This window comes from Vigna angularis, chromosome 9, assembly GCF_016808095.1.
Source record: "Vigna angularis cultivar LongXiaoDou No.4 chromosome 9, ASM1680809v1, whole genome shotgun sequence".
NCBI classification, from domain to species: Eukaryota; Viridiplantae; Streptophyta; class Magnoliopsida; order Fabales; family Fabaceae; genus Vigna; species Vigna angularis.
Genome location: NC_068978.1, coordinates 1,530,986 through 1,553,329, shown reverse-complemented (window position 1 = coordinate 1,553,329; position 22,344 = coordinate 1,530,986). Strand labels below are relative to the sequence as shown.

Genomic DNA, 22,344 nt, shown 5'->3' with positions numbered 1-22,344 from the left:
AATAATAATAGTAAACATATCCATACTAATATTTTAACGGATCATATTATATATATATATATATATATATATATATATATATATATATATATATACACACACTAAAGCAAACAATATTAAGTCCTTTATAATGAAAAATAATAAATATTTTTCTTAAGTTTTAGAAATTCAAATCTTGAAAAATAACATTTCGAATAAATTATTACTATCGTTATTGTTGTTTACGATATTTTCTTAGGGTATAGAAAACTGTCTTTAAATAATTACTTGAAATTGGAAAACATTTAGTATTAATTAATTAAAAATGTATAAAAAAAATACTAACACAGATAAGAAATATTGCTTTAGCTAAATAATAATAATAATAGTTATTGTTATTATGCTGCTTTTGCAAATTTATAAAATATTATATGAAGTTTTAAGCATATAATAGTTATAAATAATAATCATAATAAATATATAAATTTAAAATATGCAACTGAACTTAAAATTAAATAATAAAAAATATAACAACAGACAATTTCCCTTACAATACGGGATAACCATGATAAATAATTAAAACCTTAAAAGCTGAATAATTAAATTTTAAAAATAAATGAAAATAATTCTTTTAAAATAATAAGCTACATATATTTATTAAATATTACACATTTAAAAAAATTACAAACATTGTTTATAGTAAATATACTAAAACTGTTAATTACAAGCAACATATTGCGACAATAATAGCAATAATAAAAACAAATATTCGAAATGATTATATGATATGATCATATCAGATTATCCGGTGCTATTATCATTTGAAATAAAACTAAATTTTAAGATATTTAGTTTTTTAAATGTTTCTCAATTAAAAATATAACTAATTATGCTTTTCATTTTAGTGTAATTATATTCAATATATTATTTTTAAAATTAAAAAAATATCTATATAAATTTGGAAAAATGTATAAAATAGTATGAAAAATATGTACTCCACGTATCGCTCGAATTTAAAATCCGGTGGGTATTTACAACAGCTTTCTTGTACACATAAATGAATAAAAGGAAATTATATCATAAATTTAAGAAATCATTTCAATACATACAAATATATTATATACTAATTATTCTCAACAAGCCCGTCTAGCTCAGTTGGTAGAGCGCAAGGCTCTTAACCTTGTGGTCGTGGGTTCGAGCCCCACGGTGGGCGTTTTTTTTTTCTTTTCTATTTTTGTATTTCTTTTACTCTCTTTATGGGCTGGGCTTTTTCGTCTTATTCATTGCTGGATCACTGTTAGTCCAATAACTTAAAATTATTTTGCTGTCTGATAATATGATATTTTTGTATGTGAATTTAATTTAATTTTATTGTATAATTTTTGGGTGTACTTTGTATATTTACTAATACTTTCATTTATATAAATCTAATCTTAATTCGATAAGATGTTATAGTTTTTTTTATTATAAAAGTTAAGTATATGACAATTATCCAAATGTGCAAAGAAATTTTATGGATTTAAAGATTATTTAATGAATGAACTTATACGCAAAAAATTATGTATATTATATTAGTTATAGTATGATATTGTAAGAAATCCTATTTTTCATTTAAGAACAAAACATGTAAATATATGTTTTGACTTTGTTAAAAAGTAAAAAATGGAAGGAAGTATGAATATGCAAAATATTCATATCAATGAAAACTGAATAGTTATTATGACAAATTCGCTTAACTTTGATAATTTTATATAAGCTTGATTTTATTATGACCTTAAAAAAAATTAAACAAATTAAGAGTGACAAGAATAAAACATGATCTATAGACTAGATTAATTAGGCTAAGATATTTAAGTGGGAGAATATAAAAAAAAAGTCTCGTACCACACAAAATAATCACAATACTTAATTTTTTATTACACTTTTTAATTAATATCTATTATATATATATATTTATTGAAAGTCTCACATCGATTAGATATAAGATCAATTTATAGTATATAATTGAGTGTAAACCTCACTTTACAATCGATTTTATGTGATTGAGTTAGATTTAAAATCTACATCTTAGCAATATATGTGTTAAGGTTATTTACTTTATGATTTTGTACACTGATATATATATATATATATATGTATATATATATATATATATATATGATAAAGTTTTCCATTGTTGATAAAAATAAATACATTTTTTAATTTAATATTTTTTTTATAATTTAAAATTCAGGTATAGTAAATTTTCATTTTAATTTTTATGAATGATGTTTGAATGAATTAAAACCAACTAAACTTAAAAGTAAAATTAAGAGAAAAAAATAATTAACATTATTCTTATCACATTCAATAAATTTACATGATTTAGAAGTCGTAAACATATTTTTTGGATTTTTTTATATGTATTTTAAGAACAAATCGTAACAAAGTTTTATGTTTTAAAATGGATTGAAAAGTATGGTTATTAATTTTAATGATGTTGGACTTGGAATTATAATCAATATTATTTGAAAATTGTTGTATAAAATGAAAATTAAGGAAATTTTGTTGTAGATTTATAATATAGTGAATAAAATGTGTCACATGGTAAATATGTTTGTGATGTGTTGAATTACTTAGATGGATGGATTTGAATATCGTAATTGGACATGTTAAAGGTCGAAGAAGACGCGCAGACATTTTTGTGTTTGGTTTGGAAAGGGGAAAACTTAGCATCAAAGCAAATGAGTTTTTCCTTCTTTATTCTGCCCACATTTTTTTCAAACCCACCTTCTCCATTACCACCTTCAAAGATATTTCTCGACCACTTCCTACTGTCTTTATATATATATATATATATATATATATATATATATATATATATATATATATATATATATATATATATATATATATATATATCACAATAATGAGTCATGAATCTAATTTACATATATTTAAAACTTACTTTTAACTTAAAATTTTAAAATAATAATTATATAAATTTTATTTTACATTATACTCAATTTTTTTATCTTTATTAAAAATGTACTTTCCTTCTTCTTATTTTATTATTTTTAGAAGGAGTACAACAAATGAAGCAGTTGATGTGAGGGTAAAAAAAATAAAGATATTCGTATACTTTGTTATGCATATATAATAGATATTTAGAAAAGTAAAAAAAAAAATCTAACAATAATGAAACATGAACAAATGAGTTTTTTTATGATGTTTAATTTTCTTATTTTTACATCTAAAATATATATAACACAATAATAAAACATGAACCTAACTCACGTAATATTATTTTTTTTTTAAAAATTAACGAATTTACCAACAAATTTATTTTGTTTGTAAAATTTGTTAGTAAACTCGACCCTATTTATTTTAAGCTCGATCTTGTGTTATTATTTTTTTATGATTTTTTTTGCAGTTAATATAATATTATTACAAAGGTCCTTTTTCTTCGAGCTACGTGACAGAGTTTTTGATATTGTTGGAAGTTGAGGAAATGTTACATTAAAGAAAAAATAACTTTTAAATTTGAGATTGAGTTAAAGAAACTTTTCAATTTGTATTAACAAAATTGTTGTTGCTGTGAAATTCTTTGCCATAAGTTATTTTTTGCAAACTAGTGAAGTTCTTAGTCGTGGATGAGCTTGCTAGCCTCTACCTGAGTCATATTATTACTTCTTAATAATTAAAAAAAAATATTAATAATTATCGAAAAATATATTCATCAATAATTATAAAAAAATATATCCGTCAATAATTATTAATGATAAATATTTGTTAATGAAATTTATCACAATACTTTTATTAACGAATTTTTGACTATTGACAGAATGTTAAAAACAATATCTATTAATGAATTTTTGTAGTTTTCAACAAACATTAATTATCAATAACTTTTTTTTTAAATAATGAATTAAAATCACTTTCTTCCTAAAATCTTAAAACAATAATCATATTTTTTTTTATTATGCTCAATTTTTCAATCTCCATTAAATATGTAATTTAGTCTCATAGTCTTTGCATGCGTCTTTCCACTCACAATCTTTTTGAGAAGGAAAAGTCGAAGAGGAGTGAGCTTTTAAGAAAGGTGATGAAATGAATAAAGCATGTCTGCCTTAAGCTTTTAAGGAGAAATTGGATGTTTTGTTTTTCGTCATGTGGAATTTCATATACTCTCGTCAATTTTAATGTCATCTCATGCTTTTTTTCCCCCACTTTTCTAATAAAGGGGAACCTCACGATTCAAATAACAAGTCAAACGGGCATATATAAATTATTATTTTATATTCTCATATTTTATTATCATATAAAAAAATCATTCTCATATTATAAATAAACTATAAAGTAATTTTGAATCAATATGAATTTTGTAAATACATTTTTTGTAGACGATACTAGCAAGCTATATACTAATTAATAATCAAATTAAGTCTTTTTATATACATGTAGCAAATTTACTTTTTTTTTTTCATTTTATGTAAAAATTGATCAAACTGATAATACAAGATCATTATAAACAATACCGGATTAGTCTTGAACTAAACAAACTAAAAACGTAATATAATAGAAAAAAAAAATATGCAAACTTCGTGTTTCTTCTTTGACTCTTATTATTAAGTGTATTTTTATAGGTTATATTAATTAGGTTCTCAGTGATACTAATTACGACTTTGGCATTTTTCGTGTGTAATATCAACATATTTTATAATATTAATTGATACAAAAAATATATAAATTAATATATATGCTAGTTTTTGAGTTAATGAGAATATAAAATTATATAACATACATACTATATTTTTTAAAGCTAAAGTGCACAGTTTATAAAGTTGAAAACTAAGAAAGTCATGGAAATGCAAATGATTTGGTAGCATAATTGAAACATGAATTGATTTATTGTGTAGCAAAAGTCAAAGGAAAAATCGTTCAGAAAGCGATACATGTTTCCTATTTACGTACTTCAAAAGTAGTGAAATTGATTTTATTATTGGCGTTTTCCATTTTCATTTACTTTTTATACGAAGGATTTTTTTTTTCTTTTATATTCTCATGCATTTAATACAAATAAAGAAAAAAAAATATAATCGGTAATTAACGTATGAATGATATTTCTGTATTTGACAATTCTACCAAAGTTTCTCCCATACATTGTTTTATGCCAACTTTTATCTCAAAAAATTTCTCCACAACTATTTAAAAGAAGTAAAATTAAAAACAAATTTATTTATGAACTAAAATTAAAAATTGAATTTTGATAAATTAACCATATACATATATTATACACGAGCACAACCCAACCATTTCACATCTACTTGGCAAATATATAATTTTCCCTTGATTCCATTACACAAGCTATTTAAAAGGATCTATTTACTTAAAGTTGTAGTACTAAATCGAGTTTAGATTTTTTTTTTCCTACCTTCTATATCATGCTTTTAAAATATATTGAATTTTGATATATTATAAATGTTTTAATAAATATATAAAAATACGTTCAGAGAGTCGTGTGTTAATCCAACTTGTTATGGGATCAAACGAGATTAGATTAAAAAAGGTTTAATTTTTTTAAATGTGAGTTAAACCAAACAAAATCTACTTAATTTTGAGGTTAAACGAATTTAAGCTGGATTAAAATATATTAATAGCAATTACTAACAAAAATTCTATATTAGTAATTTTTTTATTAAAATTATTTATCATTTTTAATTATGTAGATTGACAATTTTGTCTTTCTAGGTAACATGTTGTTCAATTTCAATAATTTGAATGCTTAATTTGTTTGTTTGTCAACCTAGGTTGATAATATTTAATTTTCAATTACTATATTTATAATAATATTTAGTGAAATAATTAAAAATTCATCTTGTATCATTAAATATATAAAATAATTAAAAAGAATAAAACATCTTAAAGTAAGTGAATCCATTAATCTATCAACTTATAATATATCGAACTGAATTACAAAATTTATTATTCATAAAAATAAGTTAAGTTGAATTGATTCATATTTAACTGAATTTAGGGTTAATCAAGTCGGTTCACATGGATTAACTCACTTTTATATTCATAATTTTTAATATGTTTTAAACTATCAAAATGAGTCTGTATTTCAAAAACACATTAGAAGAATATAAAAGAAATTAACAAAGGTTACAAATTAACTAAATCAAATACTAATTTTAGTCCCTTTTAATTGTACTAATATGGGTATATGTGGAAATATTGTTACTAATGATTTGGTAACAGCAAAAATAAAAGTTGTGTGGAGGCTTTGAAATCTTCTTTTCACAATAAACCAACTGAATAAAGAAGTAGAAAAGTGGTATGGTATATGTTATATATATGTATAAAACTTAAAAAAGTGGTTAAATGACAAAAGCAAAAGCAAAAGAGGGAGCAAAAGAAGGAAAAAAGTTGTGAAAGCTAGCACTATTTTGGAGAGGGAGACAGCTATGGTTTCACTTTGACATTGCATGAAGACAATGTAGTGCTGTTCTTGCTGTCAAACCCAATTTAACTTTAAACCAAATCACACACAAATCAAATGTTTATTCAATCTATTATAACTTATAAACTATTTTAACTCTGAAAGATCTTCCATTAATGAAAGCTCCAAAAGCAGATACAGAACAAGATCCAAACAAATGAAACATTATCGTTTTCTAAATGGCAAGATTCAACATTTTTCAGTACAACACTTGTACACTTCTATAGGGAAGATTCCCTTAATCATTCCCCAGATTGTTATATGGATATATATTATTTCAATTACTTATATCAAACACATGCTCCTGTTTAATATATATATAAACCCATTCCATTAATTAGACACGTTCAAAATTTGTATTTTCAATCTTCAAAAACTTGGAGGCATAATTAAACAAAAAATATAAAATTCAAGAGACGTAATCGAGTTAATTAGACTCACTAATCATTAAGTTTTTATTGTTCATATATATAAAAAAAAAAACTAGTAGTAGACATACAAAATTCTTGAATGCAAATAACTAAAATGCATCCTTCTCCTAATCCACACTCATTATCATCAAAGAAATACTTCCAAAACTGCTCATTAGCTTAATTAATTACGTTCGTAACGTTGTTTGTGCAGAAAGAAACTCAAGTTTGCTTCTTCAATTCCTTGTAAAACCTCTTTATGAACTCTTCCGCCGCCTTGTCAACGTGGTCATCCTTGTCGTCCTCGTACTCACGAAGTGGGAACGGAGAGTCTGTAACCCTAAGCTGCCTCACCACAGGGCTATGAAAAGCGGCGGCCGGGGGCGCCTCCACCACCGCCTCATTGTTCAGCATCTCCAACACGCCCTTAACGACACTAACGGTCACGGTGTCGTCCTCGAAGGTGGGCGGCGCGTGAGCGCACGTGAAGAAAGGGTTGTGGCGGTGGCGCTTGGTGGCAAAGAAGTTGTTGGGAGTGTTGCTGCAGCTGAACTCGTACTCCCTGGCGGCTGAGAACTGGAGGTCGTTGCCGGGGACTCCGACATTGTGGTTGTGGTGGTGGAACATGAGGTTGGTGATGGCTTTGCCGGCGAGTTTGCTGCGGCGTTTGAGCATGACGTTAAGGTGCATCATTAGCTTGCCCTTTGATATGCTTTTTCTCAACATGAAGAATGCAACACGTATTATGTTCCACACTCTCTTTGCAATCACTGCTGAATTGTTTTCCATTTCTATTTTTGTTTTAAGATATTATGAATTTTCGAGGGAGAGAGAGAGAGAGAGAGAGAGAGAGAGAGAGAGAGAGAGAGAGAGAGAGAGAGATTTCTGAATGAGAATCTCTAGAAAGAAGAAGGAATGGGGTGAAGAGAAAGATGGAGAAGGAGGCATATATATATGGTGGTGGGAAAAGGAGGAAGAAAAATATTTTGGTTTTGCACTTGAATCAACCTACCCTAGAATAAACCCCATGGTTGCATGCAAAGATATTTTCAAATACAACTCTCATATTTAAAAAAAAAAAAAACCTTTCAAACTAATTCACCTAACTTAAGCAATGCATTTATAGTTTGTAGTAATGTTTCAAAATTATAGATGTTTTGATATATATATATATATATATATATATATATATATATATATATATATATATATATATATATATATATATACATATGTTAATTAATACTTATATTCTTAAATTAAATTTAAAAAAGTTATGATTTGTTTCAAATATTTAATTAAAGAAATCTTAGAAAAAAATAATGAATACATTATTTATTTGCAAAGAGATATTATATATGAAAGAGGGTATTTAATTTCTTTGTTTAATTTTTTTTGTCCTCTATCTTCAAAATATACTATTTTTTGTTATATTAAAAAGACTTTTAATGTATTTTAAAGTATCAAAATTAATGTAAATGAGTGTATTTTAAAGATATAATGAAAAAATAGTAAAACAAAATTGCGCAGAAAATTCAAATTTCATATTTTAGGTATGGAAGGAGTATTATTTAATTTTAGTTTTTATGGTGTTTTCCTTTTGACCCACCATGATTGGTGGAGGAGGGTTGCCTTAAGGTAAGTGAGTTGAACGTCCAATGAGATTGTGCAGATTTCTCACGTGCGTTTGAAAACGTGTGGTTTTTGGCTCTAGTAGAAAGTGATAAAGTGATTGACATGAAACTTTTGTTATAAAAAGTTATTTTAATTTTATAATTAATTAGAATACTTTCTTTACAAACATACAAATAATTAATGTCGTAAATGCATTTAATGGTTTTCATAATGTAATGTTTATTAACTGCAACTAATTAATAATTTAATAGATTATTGTTATTATATCTAATATACACGTATTAATTCTTCATGCATTTTCCTTTGTAAGAATTAGAAGAAAAATACAATTCAACTGCCCATGCATAAAACAATTTAATCCGTGTAAAAAACGAGAATAAAACCTTAATTTTAATTTATTTAAAAATAATATTTATGTCTATTTTTCTGCTATTTTTTAAACCACTTTTAGGTATGTGCTGTCATGTCACAAGCTAAAAAAACGCTCTCAATTTATCAGTTTTATGCAGAAGGCAACAAGCTAGTGTACAAGTTTACATTATTTTTCTTTTGATTTTGCTTTTGCTTTTCGTATTTTTGCTTTGCTTTTAAAACACTTTATAAGAGGATGGCAGTTTTTTATTTCAGCCATATATAACTCATATAAATATTATGATTATAAAAAAAATCATAATCTATTTATATGTAAAAAAATTAAATTTAATTCAACGCATTGACTTTAATATATTAATTGATTTTTTTAAAGAAATTGGATTATAACTATTTAAAGAGATATATTTGCTTCTTTAACAAAATTGAAAGATAAACTTTCCACAAAATTATAATTATTTTAATTAATGTTATTTTAAACACTACTATAATTATTATTAGGTATAAGTTTGTTAGTTTTTCAAGCTATGCACCTCTTTGAATTATTTTTGGAACTACTGACTATAACTTCAGTTTGAACTATGTAGTGGAATTGAGAATCTTCTGGTACTATATCTATGTATATTTTTAGGTGCTATTCGACCAAATAAATCTTAATATTAGTACATGATATGAAATTAAATAGTATTTTAATATTGAAAAATTAAAAATATGTAGTTCATCAGTTTTTCAGTGATGAAGATGATGATTCTATTCATAAAACTCAGAGCATGAGGTAAAATTTATTGCACTTTATTATGATTAATAACAAGTAGAGAGTACATCTGACAAGGTCACACAAAACCACTGAACAAAAACAGAATGAAGAACCCTATCTAGTTAAGGAAATGCAAACAAATCTCAGAAGAAACGACCCTTGAAGAAGGAGTGAAAGGTTACAAACAAACCAAAAAAAACCTCAGAAGTCAACTTCGGTGTTCTTCGACATAACAAGGTCATTCTTTGTCCTGAAAGATAGCAATGGAAGCATTCGCAAACCAGATGAACGAGAGATGTGTATGGAGTTCTTAATACTTACAGTAGATTCAATGGAAGCCCTAGCATTTGTTGTCAGCCAAAGATAAAAACCATGTCCTTTGCACCAGTAAAATTATACACTAACACACGAAAAAAAAGGCTTCTACTACTAACAAAGAGATTAATCATACCAAGAGAGAACTCAAAGGGTAATAGTAGGTAAACTTTTCTATATGTAACACTCACTAGTTTTGGATCGAATCATGATTTCAGACATAAGATATATCAGACATATTTTGTCAGCAGACATACTTTATGTCTGAAATGATTAACTTGGGTGTTGTGTGATGTGGTGGGAATGATAAGTTTACTAATATTAATTGGCTATTTTGATATCATTGATCTCTCTTGTAAGTGCCGGAATGCAACTAGAACTACGTGCAATTCCTCCTTTCTTAGGGCCTCCTTTGTCCCTAGGGCTAATGGACTTAGCCCTTCTACCATCTATGGTGTTCTTTTTGAGCATCTCTTTCATGGCCTGAGCTTGGAACAGAACAGGGAAAGCCCTACCATATTTGTTGAACCTAACACAAGCACTCATGTGTGCACTCAAAGCTTCTTCCTTTTCTCCGCCATTTTTCTCCAACTCTTCTTTCACTGCCTCTGCACACAACCCGCACACCCACTTCCCGTTGAACTTCTCACGCACACGGTCGATGTACTCCGGTGTGCACTCCTCACACATCCCACAGCACTCACACTTGGCATTCTCAACCTCGGATATTGCCGGCAGCTTCAACTCATCGATCTCTTCTTTGCTCAGCTCAAAAGAGATGTCTGAGACCGTTCGTTGAAGGTTCTCTGATGCAAGCTTTGGTGGCTTTGACATGTTGCTTTTCCTAGAGAAAGAGCTAGCCAGAGACTCTCCATGGGGTGCCATGGTGGATGGAGAACGAAAAAGAATATATATATATCAGAAAAGTTTAATCTTGCAAAATGGGGTCTGTGTTTAAGAGTGTTGTATTCGAAACAACAATGCAGTATATGGAAAAGCTTGAAGAAGGAAGGAGCAACCCTATTTATAATAGTTCTACTTGAAGATGGGTGGATCTGAGAAACTGAAGTGTCAGTTTTCCATGATCGTGAACCTGCTACATTTTTCTGGAAAAATTTAATGACAAAGGCAATGGGTTGTGTAGCTTTTGGAAAATTGAAATAAATGTATATCTAATCTCAAAGATTCGTGTCCTTCTTTTGTTGTTATCTATGTATGTTTCGCTACTTAGTATACTGTGCTTCCGTGCTTGGTTGTTGTGTCTTAAAAAAAGAGGTTCCGTGACACGTGCTGCATGCATGCATGCTTTCTTTGGAGAGAAAAGGACTGCAAATTAGTCAATCTCCATCCCATTTTGAGTGGAAGAGGATTTCATGTTCATTAATATTTTGCATTAATATTTTTGAGTTTCTTTTACATGGTTTTTAATTTCACATTTTAATCTAATGCCGTGAAATGATTTTTTAAAATTATATAAATCTTTATAATGAGTTTAATTTAATCTAATGGTTAAATAGATTTTGTTTTTGTTAAAAGTTATTAAAGGAGAGTCATGCTATATATCAAGCCAACTAAGAATAAATCTTGACATTTACTCTTAGGGTAAATTTAACAAATTCAATCACTATGGATATTATTATACGAGGAATTCACACTTTTTTTATATATTTTTTTTTTCAATTTTATCTTTTAATAAGTAGTTACTCACAATATATACATACTTGCTTCAGGTTTTCACTTTGTTTCTCACTATTTATTAATTAATAAAATAAGATGAAATGATCTTTAACTTTCACTATTAATTAATAAAATGAAATGATATTTAACTATTTTGGTTTATAGAATCAAACTCAACTCTTTTTTTTGTTACTTTTTCGACTCCAAGAACATGTTAAGATTTTTTCTTTGCTTCACGTTTGTTTGTCACTGTTAGATCAAATTGGGAAATTACTTCTAAAAGATACTCTCATGTCAAAGTCAGTAGAAATCCGATAGTATTAGCAATAAATGCATAATAAATATAAACAATCTACCACAATATCTCAAACCTATATTTATAGATTTTAAAATGAACTTTAGATTAATATAGACCTAATAACAGTCTAACTAGTAATAGTCTTACTTAACTTTAACGTAATTATTCTTTAGTATTAATCTTCTTTTTTACCTGACCGATTGATTAACCGATCGGTTCATCTTGAATTCTAGACTGATAATACCATCAGGTCTTCCTCAGGCAAGACGGTCATATTATACATTAAAAAAAGTTAATTTTTTAATTTAAAAAAAAATGAAAAGAAAATGAAGGTGTGATGCAACTCTTGAGCGTAACATAAATAGAACGTAAAGAAAAATCGAATGCATGCAACTGGTTTGATACAATGGATCTTAAAATAAAGTTTGACATAATGAGGAGCAAAACCGCAATGTTGTGTTGAGCTTATACATGAATGTGAGAAGGTGCATAGGGAAATGTTTGTGAGGGTAAGTAGTGCAGTGAATAAGGTTGTTTCCATTTCTGAAAAGCTGTTCCTTTTAGCAATAAATCGATGAGATGTGGTCCAATACAAAGCTAGCAGCAACAAGTTGTAGAGTATTCACATGGTAGCATAGTGAAACCATACGTATATACCTGCTTCGGCTTTCTTCTTTTGGGGTAAAGTTATTTAGACGAAAAAGGAAGAAGAAGAAGGAAGAGATGTAAGAGAAGTTAATTTCCTCCACATCGATGAACTTCCATTTCACGAGAGTGAACTCCAAAAAGCATTTGAAGTTAGTTGCGTGAAAGATAGGAATTAAATAAAGTAGAAGCCTCTTTGATACGGATGCTGAATTCTGGTAATTACTACGAATAAAGATGATATAGATATGTAACAGTACACATCTAAATCAATGAATATGTGAATGACATGAAGCCTAAGTTTAATTAATTCATACACGTGACCAAGAGAATCATCCATCCACACATTATTATTTCCTATTGAGATGAAAAAACTATTCCTTTTTCTGCTAAGTTTAACTTCCAGGAGTTTTGGCCAAGAGGAACGGCTGTCCTTTTATGGCCTCTCATTTTATATTACAATAATAAAATATTAGTTTCTATTTGTGTTTAGATAACAAATTAACATATCTAAGTTCACGAAGGTCCTTCGACACGCACACTATGGAGAGAAGGAAATTATACAAATGATGTAATAATAATGTTATTGTTTTAGTATTTTACGTCTTTATTATATTCTATAAGTTTACTATTTAGAATAAAATTAAAATAAATTAAGTAAATATAATATTAAGATTTAGATTAAATAAATGTGTTAAAGTTAAACATTTAGAGATATAAATTATTGTTTAAGTTATTAAAAAAACTAGCAATAATCAATAATAAATGAAAACAAAAGAACATAGATATTCAAGTATGAGCGAAGGAATGACAACAAAAAAATTGTTTAACTTAAAAATTAAAATATTATAAGTTTTTAGAGTCAATAAATTAAAAAAACAAAGTTAAATATGTTTTTAATATAACTTTTTAGCTTTAATATATTTTTTATTCTTAAACTTTTAAAAAAATATTTTAAAAATAAATGTATATAATCATCATAATTTAATAATATTAATTCTTTTTTACCCTTTAAATAGTGTTTAGATCAATATTTGAGTTTAAACATATCAAATAATATTCAAATGTCAGGATGAAACTTTATTTGATACATTAAAAAAATTTAATATAATTAGATTAAAAGAATTATATTTATTATTTTTAAATATTTAAAATCAAATTATATCAATATTTAAAATAAAGTATGAAATAAAAACGAATTTCAATTTTACGTAACAATGTATAAATATTAGATGTTGACCGAAGGACATCATAATTTTGATGCTGATACCCCCGACATGTAACTGACTTTGTATGTAGATGTGATATACAATTATTTCAAATCTTTGATGTTACACCACCCTCAAACTATTAATTTCCGTTGTCAGTGACGCAGTTGCCAGTTGATATATCCTCCTGGACCACTTTGAGCAGAAAAATCCACAAGTATTGACACGAAAGGAGCATAATGCACAGATTAATGCCCAACCATACCCAACAAGATGCATCGTTCTTGACTTAAGATAATAACTGCCTAATAATACTGATTAGAAAATCAATAAGTAATTAATTTTATTATAAAATTTGTATTGAGAGTCACAGGCAAATATTTCATTACACTTTCTAAAAAGGCTTTCAAAATGTTAATCAAAACCTTTAGGAGATTTATTAACATTTTTCTTGTGTTTATTCATCTGTCATAAGCTACACTTTCCTGAGAAGAAAAGAACCTGGCAGAAACTGCTCACATCCAATCGTATTCTATTTTAACAGAATGGTATACAATATAGAAAGAGTTTGATAATTGTAAATTGTGCATAGCACTACCATAGAGAAGGAAATAATTTCTCTTATTACCACACGGCATGTGAATTAAGGTGGATCAAACATTGAGGGCATCATTATAAATTTTTGGCATATCGGAAGGTGAAGCATTATGCATTCAATATTAGCTGGAGGTTGAATAAGCAAACAAGTTAAGATAAATAGTCATATAATATGCAAGCCAAGTATTTAGAGCAGATACAGTAAATGACCAACTATCAGATCACTTGTCTTAAGAGTAAATCTTCATCTAACACTTACATAAGCACAGTTGTCATCGGAACACAAGGTCAAACAAAAGACCAGTTCATAAACATAAAGCAAATACAGTGAGCATTTTCTTCTTCATTCAGTACCTTCCAAGCAACAACTCTCTCGTATGAGACGGGTCGCCCCATGCTTGAAAGACAAATACCACCTTGGAGGCATGCAAAACCCTACCAAAAAAGGAAAATTAATTGAAGCATCAGTTATGTTCACAGCAAACATCCAAATCAGAAGAGGATAAAAAGAAATTATGAAAAAAGAGAACAGGTTCCCACTGCAAAAATAATGTATCACCCAAACATATAATCTCAGATGCAAAACAACACAAAATGTGTCTTACATATAGTGAAAAAACAACTTTCAGCAGCAAGTCTTATGGATGTGGAAATAAAATGCTTTACTACAACACAAGAACAAAAAAAATGTTAGACCTGTTGAATAATCTGGGGAAACTCTGAGAAGAGAATTTTTCGTCCATGATCATCGAATATTTTCTCCAAAGATATGTCTTGTAATGCAACTAGGGTGGTCTCCAGCATGTCAAGCCCAGCTTGGTTCGAGAAAGTGAACACTGGCAATGCCTACATAAAAGAAAATTAAATGAACGTGCTCTCCAACAAGATAGCGTGTATCATGATTGTAGATATAGTTGACACTGCTTTCGAATTCATTGCCACTGTTAGCACAAGGTTAGATGAGTCTATAAAATAATGTCATCCATTTCTGTTCTACAACTTATGTGCACTATATTTTGATAAAGAATGGATGACAGACATATGAAACACTGATAAGTAAAGCGCTCCTTGCGAATTACTGCGCAGAAAATGAGTCTAAAGTTGATGAGCTTAGAGCAGATTTTGCTTTGATAAGATCAAGGAAAATTTAAACCAGCTGAATACTAATCCACATCCAGCACATTTTATTAGGACACTCGGGCTTTGGTCCATGGTGATACCCTCTACTTCAGAGTAAAGCATTTATTTTATCCTTTTTAGGTTAGGAACTTGAATTGAGTTATGGACACAGAAGGTTCGCGAAACAGATACATGTGCTATTAAGTTGAAATAAATTTCAAGCATACCTTCAGAGTGCAGCACAATATTGCATCTGAGTGATGCCACAGGGACTTCAGCAAAGATTCATTCCCCTCGTTGTTAGACTTGAGTAACTCCACACCCAAGTAGCACCTACAAAATTAAAATAGTCAGGACAAAGCGCTATTTCTATCCATTAAATTGAAAAAGAGTATTAACTTCTTAGAGTAATTCTCTGTTAGATCTGACTGAAAGTTAGAAGTATCAAGTAATAGAACAAAACGGAACTACTCGGGAAACTTTAGGCCCCATTTTGTAAAGCCTTTCTTGTCTTTAAAGCTAAAAACTCTTTCAAATCACCACTTCAAATAAGCTTCTATTGAAGGTCCCTTCTTTTGCTTTCCCATTCATTAAAAGACAGGATACTTTCATTTTTAAGAGCTTAAAAAAATGGTGTTTCGGCTAATTTTTCCTTTAAAGAAAAGAGATGCCTAAAAAGGCTGAAGCTCTACATAAAAACTAAACCCTATGTTTCGTTGGTTGAATCAAAGTAACAGTAATTTTTTTAACACCATTTTATGAAAGATGTAAAAAAACATCAATCGAATGCATACACAGATCTTGAATTTTAAATTGAAGATTTTGCAAGAAAGATCAGGGTATTTGCATGACTTTCAGTGCCATGCTGCCCATTGGATAATGCATCGTCTATTACAGAACTCAGCATCTATTATGGTAGGATTATTCTCCTAAACGCGGCGGGATTTGTTTGGAAGACAAGAATTCACAATCAAGAAATAGGAAATTTCACTCTCTATATGCAATTTATCAAATCTATCAACTTAATTTCTTTATTGAATGAGGTAGAATATTAAATATGGCGATCATCCTTGCAAAAATCAATGAAACACAATGGTCACACACAACTTAAAACACATTGCATGAGCCTGAGTCTCAGTAGTGTGAAGGCAGTAAAGTTCACAAACCTGTAACTGTTGCAAATCCAGTGAGCAAGGGTTTGTGCTTCAGGAGTGCCCAATGGTGACCGGAGTCCAGTATGTGAACTCAAATGAGAAGGAGAAAGTGCTAATGCTACCCTCTGGACTGATGATATAATGCTCCTAACATATTGGCGAGCCATAGATGCTACATGCTCTTGCATATGGCTTTCAAATGCAAATTCAAATGCTATTGTCATCACAGATCTCATACAGCCGGAATTTCCAGCACATTCATTCGAGGCTCGGTTTCCACTGGGGCCAATGTCAAGGGCAGATGCAAGGTCAAGGGTGCGATTTGGGCTGGAAGCTTCCTGCAAAAATTTCATTGCAACAATTATAAGATTACTGTCTGAAAAAATACAAAGAAAATTGTTTCAACAACGTATGAGGCAAAAGTTAGGAGGGGCACAGAGAGGCTAAATTATAACCGAAAATAAAGTGGTTAAAAGACTATATTAGCTAGAGTCAGATAGTTATATTATAAATTAAAGTTTTTATAAAATAATGTGATATGCATGTATAATTCATTGATTAGCACTAATTGGGGCTATAAAAATCCTCAGTATTAATTTAAGACTTTATTTCCCCTTTTCTCTAGCCCCAGTTTAGCAGATGTAGCTTTCTTTCAACGACCAAGCCTATCTTCCGATAACTAAAATATTCTTGTTGAGAAAACACAAACAAATTAATTGTTTCAACAATGCACGAGGAAAACCTTTCCAGATTCAAGAGGAATGATGCGAAATCCAGAAGGTAGAAGGGGGGCGTCATCAGCAAAAGAAGCATCAATTGGAGCAGATATAAGTTCAGCACAGGTGCCCACAGCGTTCTCATCCATTCCACTGCAGAGCTGCCAAACCAACAACAAATTAATTATAAGAAAGAAACTCACGTATCTAGAAAACATTTTGATGATACGAACAGAAAGTTCCCCTCAATCATTCTTCATTTCTAGCAAGCTACCCATTAAAGAAGATGCTTGAGGACATAGTTTTTTTTTCTCGTATAAATCAAAGAAAGAAAGTGAGCACAATGAATTCTTTATGTGTACCAAGTTTCCAATTCCAAGCATTATTCTGGTCAGGTGTACTTCATGATGAATAAACTCCGTAATGAAATCAAAGCATATACAAAGCACAACTTACAGGACCAGAAAATAAGAATGCTAAGACTTGTACTAAATTCTAAATGTTACGACTACCGTTTCACAATATGCTTTCTAACCTATTAGTGTTATATGCATAAATCAGAACAAGGAAACTGGGAAACTGTCATTGTGAAAGAGTAAAGCATGGAGCGAGCCACGTGAGGAAAATAAAACTTACTTGCAAGAGAAACATTTCTCTGGGCATTATTGTGTCTTCGGGAGAATGAACAACTCCTTCCAATTTAATGACTTCCAAAAACTAGCATGAGTAAGATAGAAGTTAGTAACTGTTGAATTGCAAAACTATTACAAGCTGTATTGCATAATTAGTACGAATTTATCACCTCTTCATGCTCAATTGTGTGTGCTAGAGGGAGTATAACTTGACCTCCATAATTTCCAACACGAGATCCTGATACGCTGCATGGACCAACTTTAATAGCAGCAGCTGTGTAAGCATCCATATTGTTGTCTGCCCATTCGGATCTATGCTCCCGAAGGAACCTTAGGAGAATGGCAGGGGGCACATTCTAGGCAAGAGAAATTACACGTGGCAACAGTCTAATATCAGAATAATATAAGATCAAAATTTCAATATAAACAATCGGATGTCTTCAACTGAAAACCATTTTTCAGGTAGACAAATTCTCTGGGAGATACTTTTGTTTAGGAGCACAACAAAAGAAACAAAGGGCATTAATAATAATAATAATAATATAACAAATAGGGCTTGAAATTCCAAGTTATGGGACTTGGGTTCCACAATGGAAACATGGGATTCTAGTATGGCGTTTATAATGTCTTGGACTCTCCAATTACAACAGATAGCTTTTGTGATGTGGTTCTTAAAGGTTCTTATCAAAGCATGTTCACCAATAATCATTAGAAAGGTTGATTACTGATCAAACAAGTTCTTATTCCATCTGATCAATTTTTTATTAACTAAAGAATTGGTTTCACCACTCCCAAATAGTGATAATTAGAAAAGAGCACGTACTCAACTAACAATGCAAAGAAAGGACCATGCACTAAACAGTATGCACTATATGTCTACAATAATATAACAATATGAGCTTAAACTGTGTCCACAAACATCCAAAAACTTGTGAACAGCAACTAAATAGACATATTTGACAGACAAGATTTTTATTTCATAATTTAAAGGAAATTCGTTCAATCAAAGCATTCTGACCTGTAATAGCATGGATGCTTTGGCACATAGCACTGCATTACTGACAGACGGAAATCCGTTGGCAAAGGGAAGATTCAGACCCATTAATTTGTCAGGGGATGAATTCACTAGAATAGTAACGTCATCTACACCGTCATTGCCAATTGTTGTCCACCCCTCATCAGTAAACCCATTGAGTGCCTCATTGAAACCCCTGTCATAACGTAAAATAGATGTGAGATTCAAATTTATTTCCAAAGACTTTGAACAAAAGCCACAACACTTAAGTAGAATATGTTAACCGGCTCAATCTTTGGCTAAGAGCTCGTAGGGCTGCTGGTCGTCTACCCCACCCAGTGACGTTGGACTGAGAAACTTCATGTGAGATCTGCCTTAGATGACGTAGGGCCTACTTGAAAAATTAAAAACAATTTCCCCTTTAAAATCTATTAATCAATACTGTTGTCACCAAAAAATTAAATATTATAATCATATGGATATATATAGGAACACAGAAACAAATTATACTTGCTTCTTTATCATCAGAAAATGAGACAGAACAACCATACCGCCATAGTTGTCTTCTGAGCCAGCACTGTTGATGATTCATACAGTGGCCGTAGCACTTCGGGTACACTCCATGGCTAATAATAGTATATACATGCTTTCGTCAGTTTAAGGCAGAATATAATTATTAAAGCAACAACTCAAAACTCAAATTAATGTACCTCTAAATCCATATGATCAACAATATGGATGATGGAACCACCTCCTTCACAAGGTCTGATTAGGTACCCACTAGGCAGCATCTCTGCCCTAACAAAATGTTGCACAGGAGGCATGCTTGGACCATTTTGAGTATTTTTAAGAGACCTCTCACAGATCTAAGGCACAAATTGAGAATGATTTAGACACATATCTTGAAGCAGAGTAGGTTAGATCATTACATGGGTGAGGTTTGTTATTAACCATAATGTCAAATCAAATACAATTTTTTGGACAGAAACTTTTAGAATTATTTACCACTAGACTTCCATCCTCTAAAACAGAAGTATAACGCAACAACCAGAAATCTCGGGCAGGTGCCAATGTGGTTGGTGCATATAGCTGATCATCAAAAGCAACAAATGAGCATACATATGATATTTGGTTCCAATCCATTGGGATAAAAAGCCTTCATTCATGCACAACGATATTTTAGTTTACCTGCATATAAAGCAGCTCAATGGTTCCACCATTTGCTGTGGGTAGCACATTGAGAACGTCAACAGCTCGGCAATCGCGAAACCACAAAGGCCGATCTTTGAGGATTTCAGCAACCTGGAAAAAGTATGTTTGACCATGTGACCGATAAACTCAAGCCAGACATCAATGAGTAATCTGAATAATAGTAAATCTCGACTACTTACCCTAGTGGGCTCTAGTCCCACTAGACCACAGGCTCGTGCTGCCACACCTGAGCAACCATGAGAAATAGCAACGATTCCAATGGAATCCGGACCAGGCTGTGCACATTCAAAAAGAATTAACAAATAAATATGATTATATAAATTTTTATAGAAACACGCTAATGTCACAAATTTGTTCAAAAGAATGAAGATAATTGGAATGCCAAGATTATCTGAACGTGGTGGAGTAATAAGATATTCCATGACATATTTATAATTTTTTTACAGCTCCGTTATGGTGTATTCCTATGTAATAAGTAGAGAATAAAATAACTAACTGATCAACCAATGAAAAAAATTTCGGATACCTTCATTCCAGGCATTTGGACCCACTCTACAGCAGTCCCAGTAGCCTTAGAAAGAAATTCTGCTAAAGTCTCTTCTGCAATGGACAAAAGCCTGGTGAAAAATAAGACACGATTCCGTTAGTCATAAATACACAGTGAAGTTGTCACAGACCACAGTAACAGAAAGGGACCCAATAATCATACTCCCACTAACCCTGCAGGACTCGCATCTCGTGGGGGATGTTGAGTTGTCAAACTATGCTGACCACTCGTCACCGCTGATTCACAACTTGTGTCTTTGGTTGCCTGTGTAGTCTGCATCGAAAGCACCGTGCTAAAACATTTACATACAAAAACTATGAAAGAGTAGATGAACATTGCAAATTGAGCGCGCAATTGCTAAAACTACACAAATTAAAAGAAAAAATCAAGCTCCGGAGTCTTTTACATTGGGCATCATTACTTACAAAGCCCCCAACCAAAAACAAATTCTTACATTTTGAGTGTGTTGACGAAAATAACCATTTTCATACACCAGTTGAGACACCTGTTTCTGCAACCTATCGTTCTCCTCCATCAGCAGCTTATTCATCGCAGTCAACTTCCTATTTACAGCTTGCAACCGCGACGACTCCTTTCTCTGCTTCTCTCTACATCTGAACAACTCACAAAAACAAAAAAAATCAGTTACCGGAACAAACCACCACCATAACTTCACAAACCCTTCATTTCACATTAAAGCCGTGAAAATGCACAATTACAATCGGTTGCATAAATTAAAGAAAAACTGCACAAAAAGGAAAAAAAAGGTTTAAAATAATAGAAGAACAGTGACGTTAGTTAGGGTAACAGTAACAACCTTCTATTCTGGAACCAAACCTTGATTTGTTTGGGCTCAATGTTAGAGAGAATGGGGCACTCGCGTATGAGTTGCTGGCGGCGAATGGAACTTGGTTTGGGACAATCATGGTAGAGCCTCTCCAAGGCTTCAACCTGCTCAGGTGTGTAACGGACATACTTCCCGTTATCAATTCCGTTTTTGCTACCATCCTTGCAGGACATTATTTCCACAGCAGCCAATTCAAATTCTCACTAAGACCTTCTCCTTCTTTACCTTCCTACCACAACTCGTAACCAAGATCCAACGCACACAGTTTTATCACCTCTCGTGCTGAATCTGGCACAACCGATCTCACCGATCTCACAACCTGTTTCGTTCAAAGCTGCTTCACCGATTTCCGTCCATCAGCTGGCACGAATTGGAATCAAATCTGCTAAGCATCATTTTCATGGTTTCACAATCGATAAGACATGAGGAGACGAAAGTATATGTGAATTTCGCAGAGAATCTTTGGTACTGTGAAAGTGTGAATCGTCTCTGTTATCGTGCGCGAGTGAGTGCTCCTACAAAAAGAGGAAGAAGAAACGTGAAACCAAACCCTAGCTCGTTCTCTCTACAAGTTCAGATTCATCCTTTGCTTTGCTCACAGCTTTCATTGCTTCCCCACTCTGTAGAAAAACCGGCACTGTTATTTTTAAAAAATATTACTAAATTAAACAAGAATAAGAATTTTTGGAGAATGAAGTGCACAATGAAGAGAGTGTTTAGAGGAATGGGCC

At 30.6% G+C, this 22,344-nt stretch overlaps 3 protein-coding genes and 1 non-coding gene across 4 annotated transcripts; 1 reads left to right on the top strand and 3 right to left on the bottom strand.

Moving 5' to 3' along the window:
* The first annotated feature begins 1,119 nt into the window (after positions 1-1,119).
* Positions 1,120-1,192, top strand: TRNAK-CUU (transfer RNA lysine (anticodon CUU)). The gene has a single exon. It is a non-coding gene; the product is annotated as a tRNA-Lys (tRNA).
* Positions 1,193-6,879: 5,687 nt separating this feature from the next.
* Positions 6,880-7,774, bottom strand: LOC108320567 (uncharacterized). Its single transcript, XM_017552016.2, has one exon. The coding sequence runs from the start codon at positions 7,657-7,659 to the stop codon at positions 7,093-7,095; it is 567 nt and encodes a 188-aa protein (XP_017407505.1). The 5' UTR covers positions 7,660-7,774; the 3' UTR covers positions 6,880-7,092.
* A 1,871-nt stretch (positions 7,775-9,645) lies between these two features.
* Positions 9,646-10,946, bottom strand: LOC108320536 (uncharacterized). Its single transcript, XM_017551982.2, has one exon. It carries the CDS (start codon positions 10,829-10,831, stop codon positions 10,268-10,270), a length of 564 nt encoding a protein of 187 aa, XP_017407471.1. The 5' UTR covers positions 10,832-10,946; the 3' UTR covers positions 9,646-10,267.
* A 3,558-nt stretch (positions 10,947-14,504) lies between these two features.
* On the bottom strand, positions 14,505-22,344 carry LOC108320628 (homeobox-leucine zipper protein ATHB-15). The gene is given in 19 exon segments (XM_017552105.2): positions 14,505-14,695; positions 14,698-14,806; positions 15,068-15,217; positions 15,718-15,823; positions 16,657-16,982; positions 17,387-17,521; positions 17,997-18,077; positions 18,163-18,348; positions 19,011-19,203; positions 19,292-19,398; positions 19,559-19,633; positions 19,718-19,873; positions 20,013-20,096; positions 20,196-20,309; positions 20,399-20,494; positions 20,746-20,836; positions 20,939-21,039; positions 21,221-21,380; positions 21,584-22,344. Coding segments are annotated over 19 exon segments (2,553 nt in total). The 5' UTR covers positions 21,787-22,344; the 3' UTR covers positions 14,505-14,615.

Excerpts from the sequence above, each read along its gene's own strand:
- LOC108320536 (XM_017551982.2), bottom strand. The coding sequence starts at position 10,831 with ATGGCACCCCATGGAGAGTCTCTGGCTAGCTCTTTCTCTAGGAAAAGC.
- LOC108320567 (XM_017552016.2), bottom strand. The coding sequence starts at position 7,659 with ATGGAAAACAATTCAGCAGTGATTGCAAAGAGAGTGTGGAACATAATA.